The following is a 14,218-nucleotide window of genomic DNA, read 5'->3' as shown; positions in this document are numbered from 1 at the left end:
GGCCCGCACGCGCCCCTCCGCCGCCGCCGCCGCCGCCGCCGCTTCATCCCCGCCGACCGCCGCCGCCATCGCCAACCCCCCCCACTCCCCCTCCCGCCTCCGCCACGCCCCTTCCGCCGGAAGCGCCCTGCCCTCTCCCGCCACGCCGCGCCACGCCCCGCCCCTTCCCGCGGCGGTGCGCGTTGCCTTGGCAACGCGGCGGCTCCGTCACGCAGGGGATGCCGGCGGCCTCCCGCCGGTGCGAGTTGTGCGGGGCGGTGGCCAAGCGCCGGTGCGGCCGCTGCCGCCTCACTTACTACTGGTGAGGGGCCCGCGGGGGGAGGGGGACACACGCACCTCAGCGGTGAGGGCCGGGAGGCCGCGACCGGCCCCGCGGCGAGGCCTGGGACGTGCGGGGAAGGGCCAGGCCGAGCCCGGGAGCACTGCGACGGCCCCTGGGTGCGGGGCAGGGGCTGGGGACGAGCCGGCAGGCGGGGGGGGGGGGGGCGCTGAACAGCCCGTTCCGGCGTTGTCAGGGCCGGGCACGGGGAGGGGCTGAGCCACCGGCCCTGGGTGTGTTTAACGGGCGGGGAGATGAGGTGCTCAGGGGTCTGGGTTGGCACAGGACGGGAACGGTTGGACTAGAAGATTTTAAAGGCCTTTCCCAGCCTGGGGATCCAGAGATCCCCGCAGCGCCCCTGCCGTGTGGCACAGCCCTGTCAGCGCGCCCTTTGCCACTCCCAGAGCTGCTCCTCACGCTCCTGGATCTCACCTTTCTCAAAGGTCAGGAAGAAACGGAGCTGGTGCATGTCCTTCTCTGGGAGCACTAGCGTCCTGGTTAACAAAACACCGTTTCTAGTACTTAAACAAGTGCTTCAGACCCTGAAAAGGCTACAGGGGAGCTGGGGAGGGACTTTTTAGAAGGGCGTGGAGTGATAGGACGAGGGGGGATGGGTTTAAATTGGAAGGGGAGGAGGTTTAGATTGGATATTAGGGAGAAATTCTTAACTGTGAGGGTAATGAGGCCCTGGCACAGGCTGCCCAGGGAGGGAAGTGGTGGCTGCCCCCTCCCTGGAGGTGTTCAAGGCCGGGTTGGATGGGACCTTAAGCAGCCTGGTCTGAGGAGAGATGACCCTGCCCATGGCAGGGGGGTTGGAACTCGATGATCTTTGAAATCCCTTCCAACCCAAACCATTCTGTGAGTCTGTGGAGCCTGGCAGGCAGGGACAAGGGCTCAGCAGGCAGGGAAGCAAGAACTGGAGTATTCCTTCTTGCTTCCAGCAGTGCCCACATCAAAGAGAGCAGTGCAGTGAGCTCCCTAGGTGGTTACACAAACACCTTCACTTGCACAGGGTCACACATTACCTGTATCTCCCGTGGGTTTCACAGTAACTGGGGCTCTGTTTGGCTTTGGGCTTTGGGTCGGGGTGTTTTGCATGCCCTGGTGTTGAGCACCAGGCATTGGCTCCAAGCCAGCTGCATCAGGAGTTTTATGAGTGACTTAAACCACGTTTTAACACACAGAATCACTGTGACTTGGCAGGACAGCGCTGCGCTCCCTCTGGGGAGCATCAAGGGCATGTCAGGTGCTCTGTGAGCACACGAAGGGCCCAGTGGCTGTTGTGGGTAATTCTGGTGGTGAAAGTCCAGGAGAGGCAATAATCTTCCCATGCATCATTTCCAAACCAATGAAAATACTGTTATTGTATCTTACCAGTGATGCAGCTCATCAGAAAGCTGACTGGGTTGGCATCCACCACAAGATCTGCCAGCTGCTGATTCCAGTCCGCACACCCCTCCCTCTTCACCTTTCTGAAAAAGAAAGAAAACATGGCACAGAACAGCTGGTGAGGAGGCAGGTAGGCACAAGAAAAACAAATCCCACTTCAAAGTGCCGCCGCTGAGATGGAATTTGATCTCTCCTTCCTATATTTTGAGGCACAGAGTGTTGGGAAGGCACCTCGGTGCTTGGTTGGTGTTTAGTTGCAGAGCTTGGATTTGGTTTTTTTTTAAAGAAAAACTCTGTAACAAGGAGGAGTGGGTGGGAGCACCTTCAATTCTAGGCTTTTCACACTCCTCACTCCAAGTCCTGAGCTTCCTCAGGCAGCAGCAGTCCTGGTTCTCCCCCCTTTTCCACCTTGTTAATTATTCCTTCACCCCCATTAGGAGTTTTGCTTCTTAGAGGCTGTCATGATCCTGCCTTGACAAGAGGGATTCCCCTTTCTCAAAGCACAGGTGGGATGGGGGGGGGCAAAGAAATAAAGTCCCCCTCCCTTTGTGTACCTGCCCAAAATTTAAACACCCTTTCCCACTAACCACCACCTTGCCTTTTATCTCTGTGTTTTGGCCTTGTGGGCGGTGCAGATGTGCAGCTCCTTTTCCAACCCAAGTGGTTTCCAACTCTTTTTCTCTTCTTCTTCTTCTTCTTGTTTGTGGGGTGGCAGGATCTGCTTTTCCACAGTGTTGGTAAAATAAAATAACCCACCCAAATACATCTGCTGCTCAAAAATCTCACCTGTAAAAATCAATCCCCCTCCTGACTGCAGAATGACAGGACAGTGGACCAGCTGAAAGCGGTTCAAATGGTGTCACTGAGAAAGAAGATCATCAATCTTCTGGATTTTACACCATATATTATTTGTAAGGTTGTTTCCAGGCCAGGTGGTAGAGCTTTGGTCACCCCCTCGTTGCTGTGGTCTTTTTTTGGGAGCATCCAGAAAGTCTAAAAAGGGGTGAAACCCTTGAACACAAAAGCTTGTCACAGGGTTTAGGCAGCAGATTCCTTTTAGGTTTTATAGGAACTGGGTACTGACAACCCAGTTTGGATTTGAAAATCCTATCTGTTTGAAAATCAGGTGAGATTGTTGACCAAAGTCCAAGGAAGGTGTGTCTGGACGGTATGTCCCAGCAGCCTCAGGAAAAATGCAAGAGCTCCTTTGTTCCAGGTGAGGATGAAGTTGATTTTTCCCAAAGTCTGCAAAGAAAAAAACCTGTGAAAATAAGGTGGAGACCTGATCACCACTGACAACTACCTGAAGGGAGGGTGCAGAGAGGTGGGTGAGGGTCTCTCCAGCCAGGGGACAGGAGATGGGACAAGGGGAAATGGCCTCAAGCTGCCCCAGGGCAGGGTCAGAGCAGATGGGAGGGAAAAGTTCTTCCCTGAAAGAGTTGTCAGGACCTGGCACAGGCTGCCCAGGGAGGAGCTGAGTCACCAACCCTGGGTGTGTTTAACAGAGGAGAGATGAGGTGCTCAGGGACCTGGTTTAGCACAGGATGGGAATGGTTGGACTCATTGATCTTAAAGGCCTTTTCCAACCTTGTGATTCTGTGAAATCAGGTCTTTTGGGGGCTGGTGGCAGAGGATTTTTTACATCCTTAACTGCTTAAAGCTTTACCCAAGAAACTACCTGCAGATTGAACACAGGTCTTGAAAGCATCTGTTATTCCATCACTGAATTCACAGTGACTACAGTCAGGCTGTCTACATTACAAAAGGCCACATGACAGCTGGATGGAGGAAGTGCTTCTTGATTAATGAGCTAATCATTCGTGTTTATTGGCATCCAGGGACAGACAGCAGGAAGACAGGACTGGGGGAGAAGGCAGAGACACTCCTCACAACTGGGGTGCACACCCAGCTGGGCAGACACCAACTGCAGACCTGCAGCTGGAGCTGGGGCTTGGAGTGACTTCACAGGCAACGTCACAGAGAGCAGCCTCTGGTTTATGATTTCTTTCGAAGTTGAGATTTTTATAGGGTCTTTAACAGCCCAATTACAGTTGTTCTTCAACCTTTATCTCCAGGCTAATTTAAATAAAATAGATTCTGGGAACGGTATGTGCTGGGACACTCTGTCTTCCTCCTCTCCTAAGGGAGGAGTGATAAAGCAGCAGCATCTTGCCTCTTACCTGCTTGCTTGCACACTGCTGGCCCATAAATGAAAGCTGCCTTTATGTACAGCAAGGTAGCCAACATTGGGCCTGGACTGGGTATTCAGGGTGATATGGAGAGGGTGAGTTTATTTAATACCCTGTCTCGACGGCTTCATCACATTCCTGTTCACAGAGCCAAGAAAAATGCTTTAAAAAAAGGCCTTTTGGAGCTCAGAAAGAAGCTGTGTAGCCTCATGATGATCAGAGAAGGCAAAAAAAAACCCAAACTCAACCCACTTCTGCTGGAAACCCATAGGTTTGTTCTGGTTTTTTGAAGATTTCTGCTGCGTGGTGTTTGTTTAGAAAACACCCAGCTGGAGCCTTAGTCAGGACACAGGATAGCTTGTGAACATCAAAACGCTCTCTGGCTTAAGGGCAGGTGGATGGAGCTGAGAGCCAGGAGGTTATGAGTTTCAGACTCCAAAGCTTTGTTGATAGAAATCTGCTTTTGTCAATGTAGCCAGGGGGGGTGCCTGCAGACGGTGCCTCCAAACTGACAAAACTCCAAGTTTCTGTTTGTAGAAATGGCCTCACCTGCCTGCCTGATGTCTGCTCACCACAGCCCCTGGGTAGGGGAAAAGATCCATGCCTCAGCCAGCTCCAGCAGTCCTCCTCCCTGCTGGCCTCAGCTCAAGCTGACTGAGAGCCTGCCTTCCTCTTCACACCATCGCTCCTTCCAGCACACCATCGTTTTTGGGTGCATGTGAGTAAACAGATGCAGCAGTGAACCCCCAGTGAGTTCCCAACGCCCTCTGCACTCACCTGGAGCAGAGCTGGGGTCCTCAGCCACCTCAACCCCCCACTGGGATGTAACTGCGTGGGGGCATCTTCAGAGGAACCTCTGTAATTGCACCACACATGAAAAGAACCCCAAGTGTGCGGGTCTGGGGGCGTGGGGCTGATGGAAACCACTGCAGGGCCACAGCTAACCATCCCCCCCAGGCACAGTCTTACATACTGCAGGGCTTGCTGTGGCCTCCTGCCCTTTCTTCTCCTCCTGGGAGCTGTGCAAGAGTCCTTTGGGACTCTAGAGCCCTTAGCTTGTCCTCACTGCAGGTGTTTTAAGATAGCTTTCATCAGGGGAAGCAGCAATGATCCTATTGACAAGGAGCCAAAAAAGGGATGATCCTCATCTCCAGCACCTCCCTGGGTGACAATCATCTCAATACCCAAGTGCTGCTGGTGGTGGAGAAAGGGTGGCAGGGACAGAAGAGGCAGCCTGATAAATAACAGCTTTTATCACCCCTGGCCCTGCTTCTGTGCTGACTTTCTCCTGGGCACCATGTGCTCCCCTGTACAACTCGCTTTTGGCGTGTGCCTGTTTCGTTGTCTATCTGCTGGTTGCTCAGGGAGTAGAGAGGGGCTGGCTGGCTGCTGTGTTTTCTAGCTCTTGGCTCTCCTTGCTGTAGCAGGGTGCTGTCACTGTGCTCTTCAAAGCTCTCCTTTATCCAGAAAGGATGGTCCTTGACCTCAACCAGGATCTCCTGGGAACACTTGAAGGCTGTCCTTGAGATTCCCTGTCCCTGAGCTGTTCCTTCACTTGCAGCATGACTCTCTGCCTCTCACAAAGCACTTAAAGCTCAGTAAAATGCCAAAACCTGCCCTCCAGAAGCACTGGGGTTCATTCTTCAGCCACAGCTGTAAAACAGAAGACAACAAAGAGGTGAAATGGTATTTTCTGCTGCGCTCACTGCCCGGGCCTGCCCGGGCCTCCCAGCGAGAGCAGAGCGGGTGCCTTCCCATGGCAGCACTGCCAGCCACACCAGCACCCACATTTCTGTCCAGGCAGCTGTCCTGCTGCACTGCTTGTGTGAAAAACCAACGTAGAAGCCTTGGGAGTTGGCAACAGTTAGGCTGAAAGCAGAGAGAAATGGATAAATAAGCATCCTGGCTCTTCTTTCCACTGGCATCTCGTTGTGAGGGCGCAGCACCTGCGGCTGCTGCAGCGCTCTCAGCAACCAACAGGCATGCAAATGGAGACAGAGTAGAGTAGATTGGGTGCTGCAGAGGGTGAAAAGACCCAAGGTGGCCTGCCAAGGAGCAGCAGGAGGCAGGAAGAGACTCTGGATGGGAAGTTCTGGCAACAAACAGAAATCCCACCGAAGCTGCTGCACCACCAGACCCAGCCTGGGGGATGCATGTTGAGGGTGGGGGTGGGGGGTGATGTTCCAATTCTGACTGACTTGCCAGACTCCTCACCCAAAAATACCAGGCCCAGAACTAGCCCAGGAGAGGCTGAGGAGCTGCCTCCCTGCTGCCAGCCCATGTGTCCTGCAGCTGGAGCTGTGCCATGCTGGCACCAGCTTGGCAAACCATCCGCTGGGCTGCCTGCAGTGAGTCACCGTTATTACCGTCAGCACAACCCCGCCGGAGCCCCTTTGTCTAATCTCTCCTCTGGTCTTGTGATGATCATTTTCTGTGCTTCACAGCTTTTCTTGCTGCAGCCTTCATTAGTCCTTTTTTCTTAGGCTTCAAGGATTCTTCCTCTCCTAAGACACCACATGACCTACGACAACGTCCAAAGCTGTTCCTGCTAGAAGTAGAAATGCAAGCCAGGCTCTAATATGACAGCTTTAATTTCCACCCATTAATTACAGGCACAGGCAATGCTGCAATCACTGCTTTACACTTCACAGGCTTGAATGGAAAAAAGAAACTCTGGAGTGTTCTTTCTCCTTCTCCCCAGCTCACTCTGTCCCACTTCTGCTTCCCCACAGAAATACATCGCTGATGTCTCACACAGCACAGCCCAGCAGCTGGTTTTGGATGGGAAGCACAAGGAAGCTGTTCCTGCAGCTCTGCATGCCCTGCGCTTCGGTGCTGAAGCCTATGGCTCCAACTCCCTGCACTTGGTGCCGGCTTATCTCCTCTTGGCTGAGGTCTCAGCTGGTAAGTATTGTCTAAACAAAAACCTTGGCAAGGGCAAGACCTCCCTGGGGTCAGGTTTCTGGTTTCCTTTTACCATTTATCAGGGAAGGACCAGCTCCACGTTTCAACATTGTGCCCTGCCTCTACCCTGCCCTCCCTCAAGGGCATTTCAGAGAGATTTGAGAAGTCACACACACCTCCCCTCCTCCTTTCTCTGGGCCTGTCTGGGGAGAAGAATCAGTCACCAAGGATGGGAGATCAATGAACCCGATTCCCACGGGAGAAGCCACATGAAAATCTGTTCTTTACCTCTGCAGCTTCATCTGACTCTCCAAAGTATGAAATTCCCCAGGGTGGGTGGTTGCTCTCTTATCTCAGGGACTCAGCAGACATTTCTGGGGCCGTGTTGCCAGCGAAATGTCTCAGCTCATTCACCAAAGCACACTGCCTGCAGCAGAGCTTGGTGGAGGCTCTATAAAAGATGTCAAATTAGGACTGTGCATGTGAGGAACCGCTCTCCCCGGCTGCAGGGCGGGAAGGATGGAGACATCACTGAATCCTTGCCATTAAGGGAGCACACATAATGCTCTGCTGGCAGAACTGAGCTGTCTCAGGGCTTGTTATAAATGGGGTGGTGAGAGAAGGCAAAAAAAATCCCGTGAGTAATTCTGGTGTGATAATAGGTGAGTCATTAGCAGCTGCCTGTAGCTAACCTGTTTGGAACACGTGTTTCAGGACGCAGTCCCCAATTTCTGGCTTCTCCTGTAGCTCCAGACACTCAGCCTGTCTGTAAGTCAGGTTTGTGGACACCTCCCTAAGGGAGACAGGTGGGGAACCCACAAAATCCCTCTCAAGCAACAGCAAAGGGATAGCAGAGCAGTGTCCTCAACCCTTCTACGCAGAAACATCCTCTTCCTCCTGCTGATTCCCACGTGTCGTTGCAGGCATTGGCAGCCTTCCACAGGCATCCAGGTACCTCTCCCAAGCCCAGTGGATTGTCCTCAGCACCCCAGACTGCAGCGCTGCTGTTCAGTACCAGTTACATCGTAGTCTGGGACTGTTCTACGCTGCCCAAGGAAACTTTGACCAGGCTTTATATCACCTGGCAAACGATGTAAGCCAACTCAAATACAGAAACACTTCCCATTTTAATTCTCTAACACTTCCAGAACGAGATGAAAAGCCCAGCTGATTTATAATCTGGTTTTAGGTACTGAAGGGATACGTGTTCCAAACACCTGTACTGCCTAGATCTAAGACACTTGTGCATCCACATGGTACCAAAGTTGTGTTTCACTGGTTTTCCTTGTTCCCCTGAAGTGACCTATATCTTGTCTTCACTGCATCTGCTTATAAATGTATGTCAGCTTGGCCCTGAGACGAGCAGACACTCCTACCCCAGCCTGCTATAGCTGCCTTCAATTCAGCTGAGAAGTTCCTTTATATTTTGGCTTAGTACTCCTGTGTTGACAGCAGTTCTCCATCAGCCCTTCCCCAGCAAATGCCTCATTTAACTATTTAAATGTCTGGCTCGACAGCTTTGTCCCTGATTCAGTCTTTGTAGCCTCCAGAGCAGCTTGCTGGATGCAAAGGGTTATTGCCAGCTGTGTTCCTGAGGATGCTTTGCCTGTCATTGGATCCCCCAAAGGCAGATGAACTTCATGACATCCTATTTATGTCCCGTGTAGACTAAATTTATCCAGTGCAGAGTGATGTATACCCACTACCGTGGAACTTGATAGTAGCTTTGTGTGGGTGTAAATGATGACACAGGGTTGAGGAGAAGCAGATCCTTTCTATTATGATCTACACAGCCCCGAATTTTCCTCCTCTGTAAACTTTTGGGGAGATTCTCTGCTGCTGCTGCTGGGTTTTCACTCCAATTCAGAATCTGGTGCCTGAAAGAGCATCAGGTAGTCATTTTTTGCTATTAACAAGTGGCTGGTCTACGTCAGAGCAGCCAGAGACCTGCCTGGACTTTGGCTGCATGTCGGAGATCTGCTGAGAGTCACACGCCAGCTCAGAATAGCTGGAATGCACCACAGCCCTCCCGCTGCCCGGCTTCGCCCGGGGCTTGGGGGGAGACACGGGCTGAGGGCAGCACAGGAGAGCTGCAGGGCAGGAGAGCTGCAGGGCAGGAGAGCTGCAGGGCAGGAGAGGTGCAGGGCAGGAGAGCTGCAGGACAGGAGAGGTGCGGGACAGGAGAGCTGCAGCACAGGAGAGCTGCAGGACAGGAGAGCTGCAGGGCAGGAGAGGTGCAGCACAGGAGAGGTGCATGGCAGGAGAGGTGCAGGGCAGGAGAGCTGCAGGGCAGGAGAGGTGCAGCACAGGAGAGGTTCAGGACAGGAGAGCTGCAGGGCAGGAGAGGTGCAGGGCAGGAGAGCTGCAGGGCAGGAGAGGTTCAGGACAGGAGAGGTGCAGCACAGGAGAGGTGCAGGGCAGGAGAGGTGCAGGGCAGGAGAGGTGCAGGGCAGGAGAGGTGCAGGGCAGGAGAGCTGCAGGACAGGAGAGGTGCAGGGCAGGAGAGGTTCAGGACAGGAGAGGTGCAGGGCAGGAGAGGTGCAGGGCAGGAGAGGTGCAGGACAGGAGAGCTGCAGGACAGGAGAGGTTCAGGACAGGAGAGGTGCAGGGCAGGAGAGGTGCAGGGCAGGAGAGGTGCAGGGCAGGAGAGGTTCAGGACAGGAGAGGTGCAGGGCAGGAGAGGTGCAGGGCAGGAGAGGTGCAGGGCAGGAGAGGTTCAGGACAGGAGAGGTTCAGGACAGGAGAGGTGCAGGGCAGGAGAGGTGCAGGACAGGAGAGCTGCAGCACAGGAGAGGTTCAGGACAGGAGAACTGCAGGACAGGAGAGCTGCAGGACAGGAGAGGTGCAGGACAGGAGAGGTGCAGCACAGGAGAGCTGCAGGGCAGCGCTGGGTTGGGCATTTGAAGACATGAGACAAGAGGAGGAGACATGGGGAACCTGCCCCATGCCTCAGTGGGGTAACATCTTGTGAAGAGGGTTCCTCTGCCCCAGCAAGCAGGGTTTTGGGGGTGCTGCATTCCTCCCACAACCCCCCAAACACAGCTTTTTGAGGAGAATCAGATCCTTTCTATTATGATCCACTGTGTTTCACAGTCACAATCAGGGGTAGCCAACACTGGAGTTACACAGAAACAGCCCTGAACACTTGCAGCATTATTAATACAGAATGAAAAATAATGAAAAATGCCCCAGGAACATTAAACTTCTGCTCTTCTTTTTTGCTTTCACCACTGATTTCAGGTTTACCTTGCTAGTTCCACCTTTGGACTGAAATCTCTCGAGACCTCTGGAGGGTATTTCCACATGGCTAATGTTTTCTTCCACCAGAACAAAATGGACATAGCAAACTCCCTCTACTCTGAGGTTGGTAAAACCAAAGCTCATCCTCTATATTGTTCTCTTTTTTTTTTTTTCCCCCAATGGTTTAATCCCATTCCTGGCTGCCTTTAAAATGATGGTGACCTTATTGAACATTTTAGGATCAATCATATCATATAATATCATATATCATATATATATATCATGATATATATCATATCATATATCATATATAACTTTGCTAGTGAATACCCTGTGCTAAAGGTTAAGGAGGGTCTCACAAGCCAAGAGGGTCTCCAGGGAGTTTCTGTGCCCAGGGAAGAGCTGCTGAGCAGCAGTGGGACATGAACCAGGCTGTGTAACATCTCTGCTGAGAACCCATGAGAAATCACACTGATAAAAGGCAGTCAGAGGGGAGTGATGGAGCAAGGGAAGTGACAATTAGCTGATGGCTCTAACAACTGGAAAAAATGAGTGAGCTTTCAGTTGTTGAGCCTGTTTTTCTGTAGAAAGAGGGCTTTGGTCCCTGTGCTGCCTGCCTCCCTCCCCTCACAACCTTCCCCTGGTTAACTTTCAGTTAACAATTAGAATTAGACTTGCTCATTTGCCATGAGAATGAATAATCCCAGGGTGAAGTGAGCTTCCAATGAAGCCTACCCACTGGGACAAGAGCAGTCAGGTCTCTGTGAGACACCCAACAGCCAGCTCACTAACCGCCCGGCGCTCCGGTTGCTGTGGCAGGGACGTGCACTGCAGGACGGGTTGTTTATACAATAACTGGTTGCTAAATAACGTGTATTCACACAAGTGAAATAATTCATTTGCTTCCTGATAGGTAACCAGCCTCTGGCATGCCTTTCTCCTGAAGTCACTTCAAGAGCAGCAGCAGATTCTACAGTCAAGGCCGGAAACGGTTCCGTTCACCGAGGACAAAGGAATCGGCGAGGACAGGATGAGTAAGCACTGCTCTGGCCCAGGACTGCTGGGAAGATGGGAGTTTAGAGAGTCCCCTGTTGGTATTTATATTTATATTTGCCCTTGTGAGGCTCCAGCTGGAGTCCTGTGTCCTGATCTGGGGCCCACAACACAAGAAGGATGTGGGACTGGTGGAGAGGGGTCAGAGGAGCCACGGAGATGCTCAGAGGGCTGGAGCAGCTCCCCTACTGAGAGAGGCTGAGGGAGCTGGGCTGGGTCAGTCTGGAGAAGAGAAGGCTGTGGGGGGACCTCATTGCAGCCTCCAGTACCTGAAGGGAGCAGAGGAACAGGAGGGGAATCAGCTTGTTAAAGGGCAGAGACTGGCAGGACAAGGGGGATGGAGTGAAGCTGGAGGAGGGAAGGGTGAGATGAGATATTAGGGGGAAGTTCTTTCCAGAGGGAGTGGTGAGGGGCTGGAACAGGCTGCCCAGAGTGGTGGTGGGTGCAAACAAGGCCAGTGAGGGTGCTCAGGTGGAAACACGGCTGTGCCCTGTTTGTTTCCCTTCCTCAGGCCATGGCTGTAACAGTGCAGGACTTTTCCCTTTCAGCACTCAATTCCACTTGAACATTCTCATTTCCCCACAGCTGTTTTGCCTCAATTTAATGCCATGGAAGTGACCTTTCACCTCCCTTTGGGCGGGTTTACAACTGGGAAGCAGGAGGACACGCTGGAGTGGCGTGTACCCATAGTTGGCTGTATTACTCCTGGGAGAGGAGCTGGAGAATCTCTCACTGGGAAGTAAGGGTGGAAAACCCATTAGAAAATAGGATAGCTTGTGTTGTGCTGCCCTGAAGTTAGGCCAGGGTTTGGTCCTTCACCTTCTCTGGTGAGAAGAAATTGTCAGGGGAGAGAAGCATTTCTGTCGGTCCCGTTCCCCGGCATCGTCTCCATCCCGTAGGAGCCACCACGAGCTGGGACTGTGAGATACCATCTTCAGTTATGGCAGGAGTATCAAAGCTGCTCTTTTCATGCAGCTGTTATGACTCCACATCCTCACTAAGGGCTAATCAACACAATTACTGACTGGATGAAAAGATATCTGTTAGTGGGTCTGGAATTTGCGTGGAGCTGGGATGCCGCGTTGATGCTTGTAGTAGAAATGCTTTGATGTCTGGGAGAGATAATGGGCCAGTTTTGAATATATTATCCAGCCTGCATACATACATCCAACAGGATTATTTCCTTCTCAATGCAGCTGAAGTCCAGCAAGCAGAAGGAATCCGAGTGCTGAATGCAATTCTGGAGATCAGGGAACAGGCACCAAAGCAACAACCTGGGGAAACTGCCAGAGTTCTGCACGCTCTTGCCATGCTTCATTACCTGGTCATGGATTTCTCAAAGGTTAGTTTTGCCTGGTGCCTGACTCTGTCCCAGTGCTCACCCCAGCCCATGAAACCAGAGCCGGTGACTCTCCCGCGTCCACAAGAGCCTCGGAGCGCTGGGCGACCGAGGAGGGAGCTGCCAGCTCATGATCTGCACCCTGCCAAGGCTGATAAATCCCACTGGGTCTGGTTTGGTCTCTGCTGGATCATCCACAGTATTTATCCACATTTTTCTGAGTTCATCCTTTGTCCAGAACGTCCTGGCCACGGCGCTGCCTGTCACAAGCTGCATTTAGACACCAGGTCAGACGTTAAGCAGCGAGCAAGACACGGGCTGTGCGGGTGTCCCTCTCCTTCAGGCAGACTCCCTGGCCATGTCAGGTCGCTCTCTTGGACCTTGGCATTCAATTTTGAGTTGTCACCCCTGTATTTTTATGGCTCAGAACTTCACCTGTGACTATTAACTTCAGCATGTCAAGTCCTCTGCCCTAGAAATCGTTGACTTTGAGGAAGTGCTGAGCCCAGAAATCAGGCCTCTCTGTTTGGGCCAGGCACTCAGAAGCCTGAATTTCTTCTACCTGTGTTTTGGGAGCTGGAAATACAGATTGCTAATGGGCTTTTCATCGTAGCAGAGAAACCCATTACTGTGTTTGGAAGACAGAAGCAAATTCCAATGAGAAATAAGCTTTGTAATTGTGAGAATGTCTAATCCTTGGACGAGCCACCAAGGGGAATGAGGGATTTAGTCCAGGCAGAGTCAATACAGCTGGGTTTATTCCTGAAATAGCTTTGGGAATGTTCAGATGAGCTGCTGTATTAGATGGGAGGTAAGGAACTCCAGGGAGGTGCAGTTAGTGCTTCCTTCTGTCTGCACCACTGGATCCCAAATATGATACCTGCTGGCAGCTTCCCTCCTCCTGTAAGCAGCTTGTACAGGCTGCATGGCTGGAGCCTGGATCTGCCCTGGTGCAGCATCTCCTGGGAGCCTCTGTGGGTAATTTAACCATCCCTGAGAACAGCCAAGTTCCTGACAATTACTTGGTCCTTTCTCTTTTGTTCTAGGCTGAAGAGGTGGGGATGAGAGCCTTTGACCTGGTGCAACAGCTGCCCCAACAAGAGTCCCTAGAAACCATCAGTCATTTGCTCAAATTGATTAACTCCAGGCTTCCCAAGACAAGGTCTTCTGTTTAGCTGAGGCTGCAGCAAACAAAAAGCATTACAGGGCTCTTCTGCTGGTGCCATCATGTCCCTCTCTGTCTCAAACCCTTGGAAAATTAAACACTTTGGTATCAGTTCATTTTCCTGAGCTGCTCAACCTCAGTAGCCCGTTAGGGAGTAACAGCACAAGGGCAGGAAACAAAAGCACAACCTCCACGTGTTGCCTAAATCATCACCTAATGATTGACGAATAAGCAAACAGCCTCTTACGTCCTCACGGGCTGTCCAGACGCTACAAGCAGCTGAGGTGTGTTTGCTACCTGTTTCCTCAGTTTGCTGAGGGAGAGACCAGGGGAAGCTCCTTGTGGCACACCTACCTTGGGTGACTGACACCTGCTCCTCAGGATGTGGTTGCAGGTCTCTGCAGTGTCCCCCTGACTCAGAATTCACCCCCCTCTCTCTTTTGGCAGCGCCTTAGGGGAGTCTTGTAGCTCCAAGCACTGAGGGTCTCACTTGTTCTGCTCCTGGAAGAACATGGGTGCAGGAGGGACCAAGAGAACAGCGTGAGGGACTGTAGGAAGTCTTGAGGGAAAAGGATTAAAAGGCCAGCTAGCTCCAGTCAGAGCTTCCAACCCAAAGGAGA

General features: G+C 52.3%; 1 protein-coding gene across 1 annotated transcript; it reads left to right on the top strand.

Annotated features, from left to right (window-relative positions):
- Positions 1-218: 218 nt before the first annotated feature.
- On the top strand, positions 219-13,634 carry ZMYND12 (zinc finger MYND-type containing 12; the record flags this gene model as incomplete). The annotated part of the gene is made up of 8 exons (XM_084274592.1): positions 219-301; positions 1,697-1,838; positions 6,630-6,801; positions 7,725-7,894; positions 10,042-10,164; positions 10,955-11,075; positions 12,291-12,436; positions 13,480-13,634. 8 exons carry the CDS (start codon positions 219-221, stop codon positions 13,606-13,608), a joined length of 1,086 nt encoding a protein of 361 aa, XP_084130718.1. The 3' UTR covers positions 13,609-13,634.
- Between the last annotated feature and the right edge of the window lie 584 nt (positions 13,635-14,218).

Source organism: Gallinula chloropus (assembly GCF_964237585.1).
Source record: "Gallinula chloropus genome assembly, chromosome: 23".
Taxonomy (NCBI): domain Eukaryota; kingdom Metazoa; phylum Chordata; class Aves; order Gruiformes; family Rallidae; genus Gallinula; species Gallinula chloropus.
This window is presented reverse-complemented; position numbering and strand designations above follow the sequence as displayed.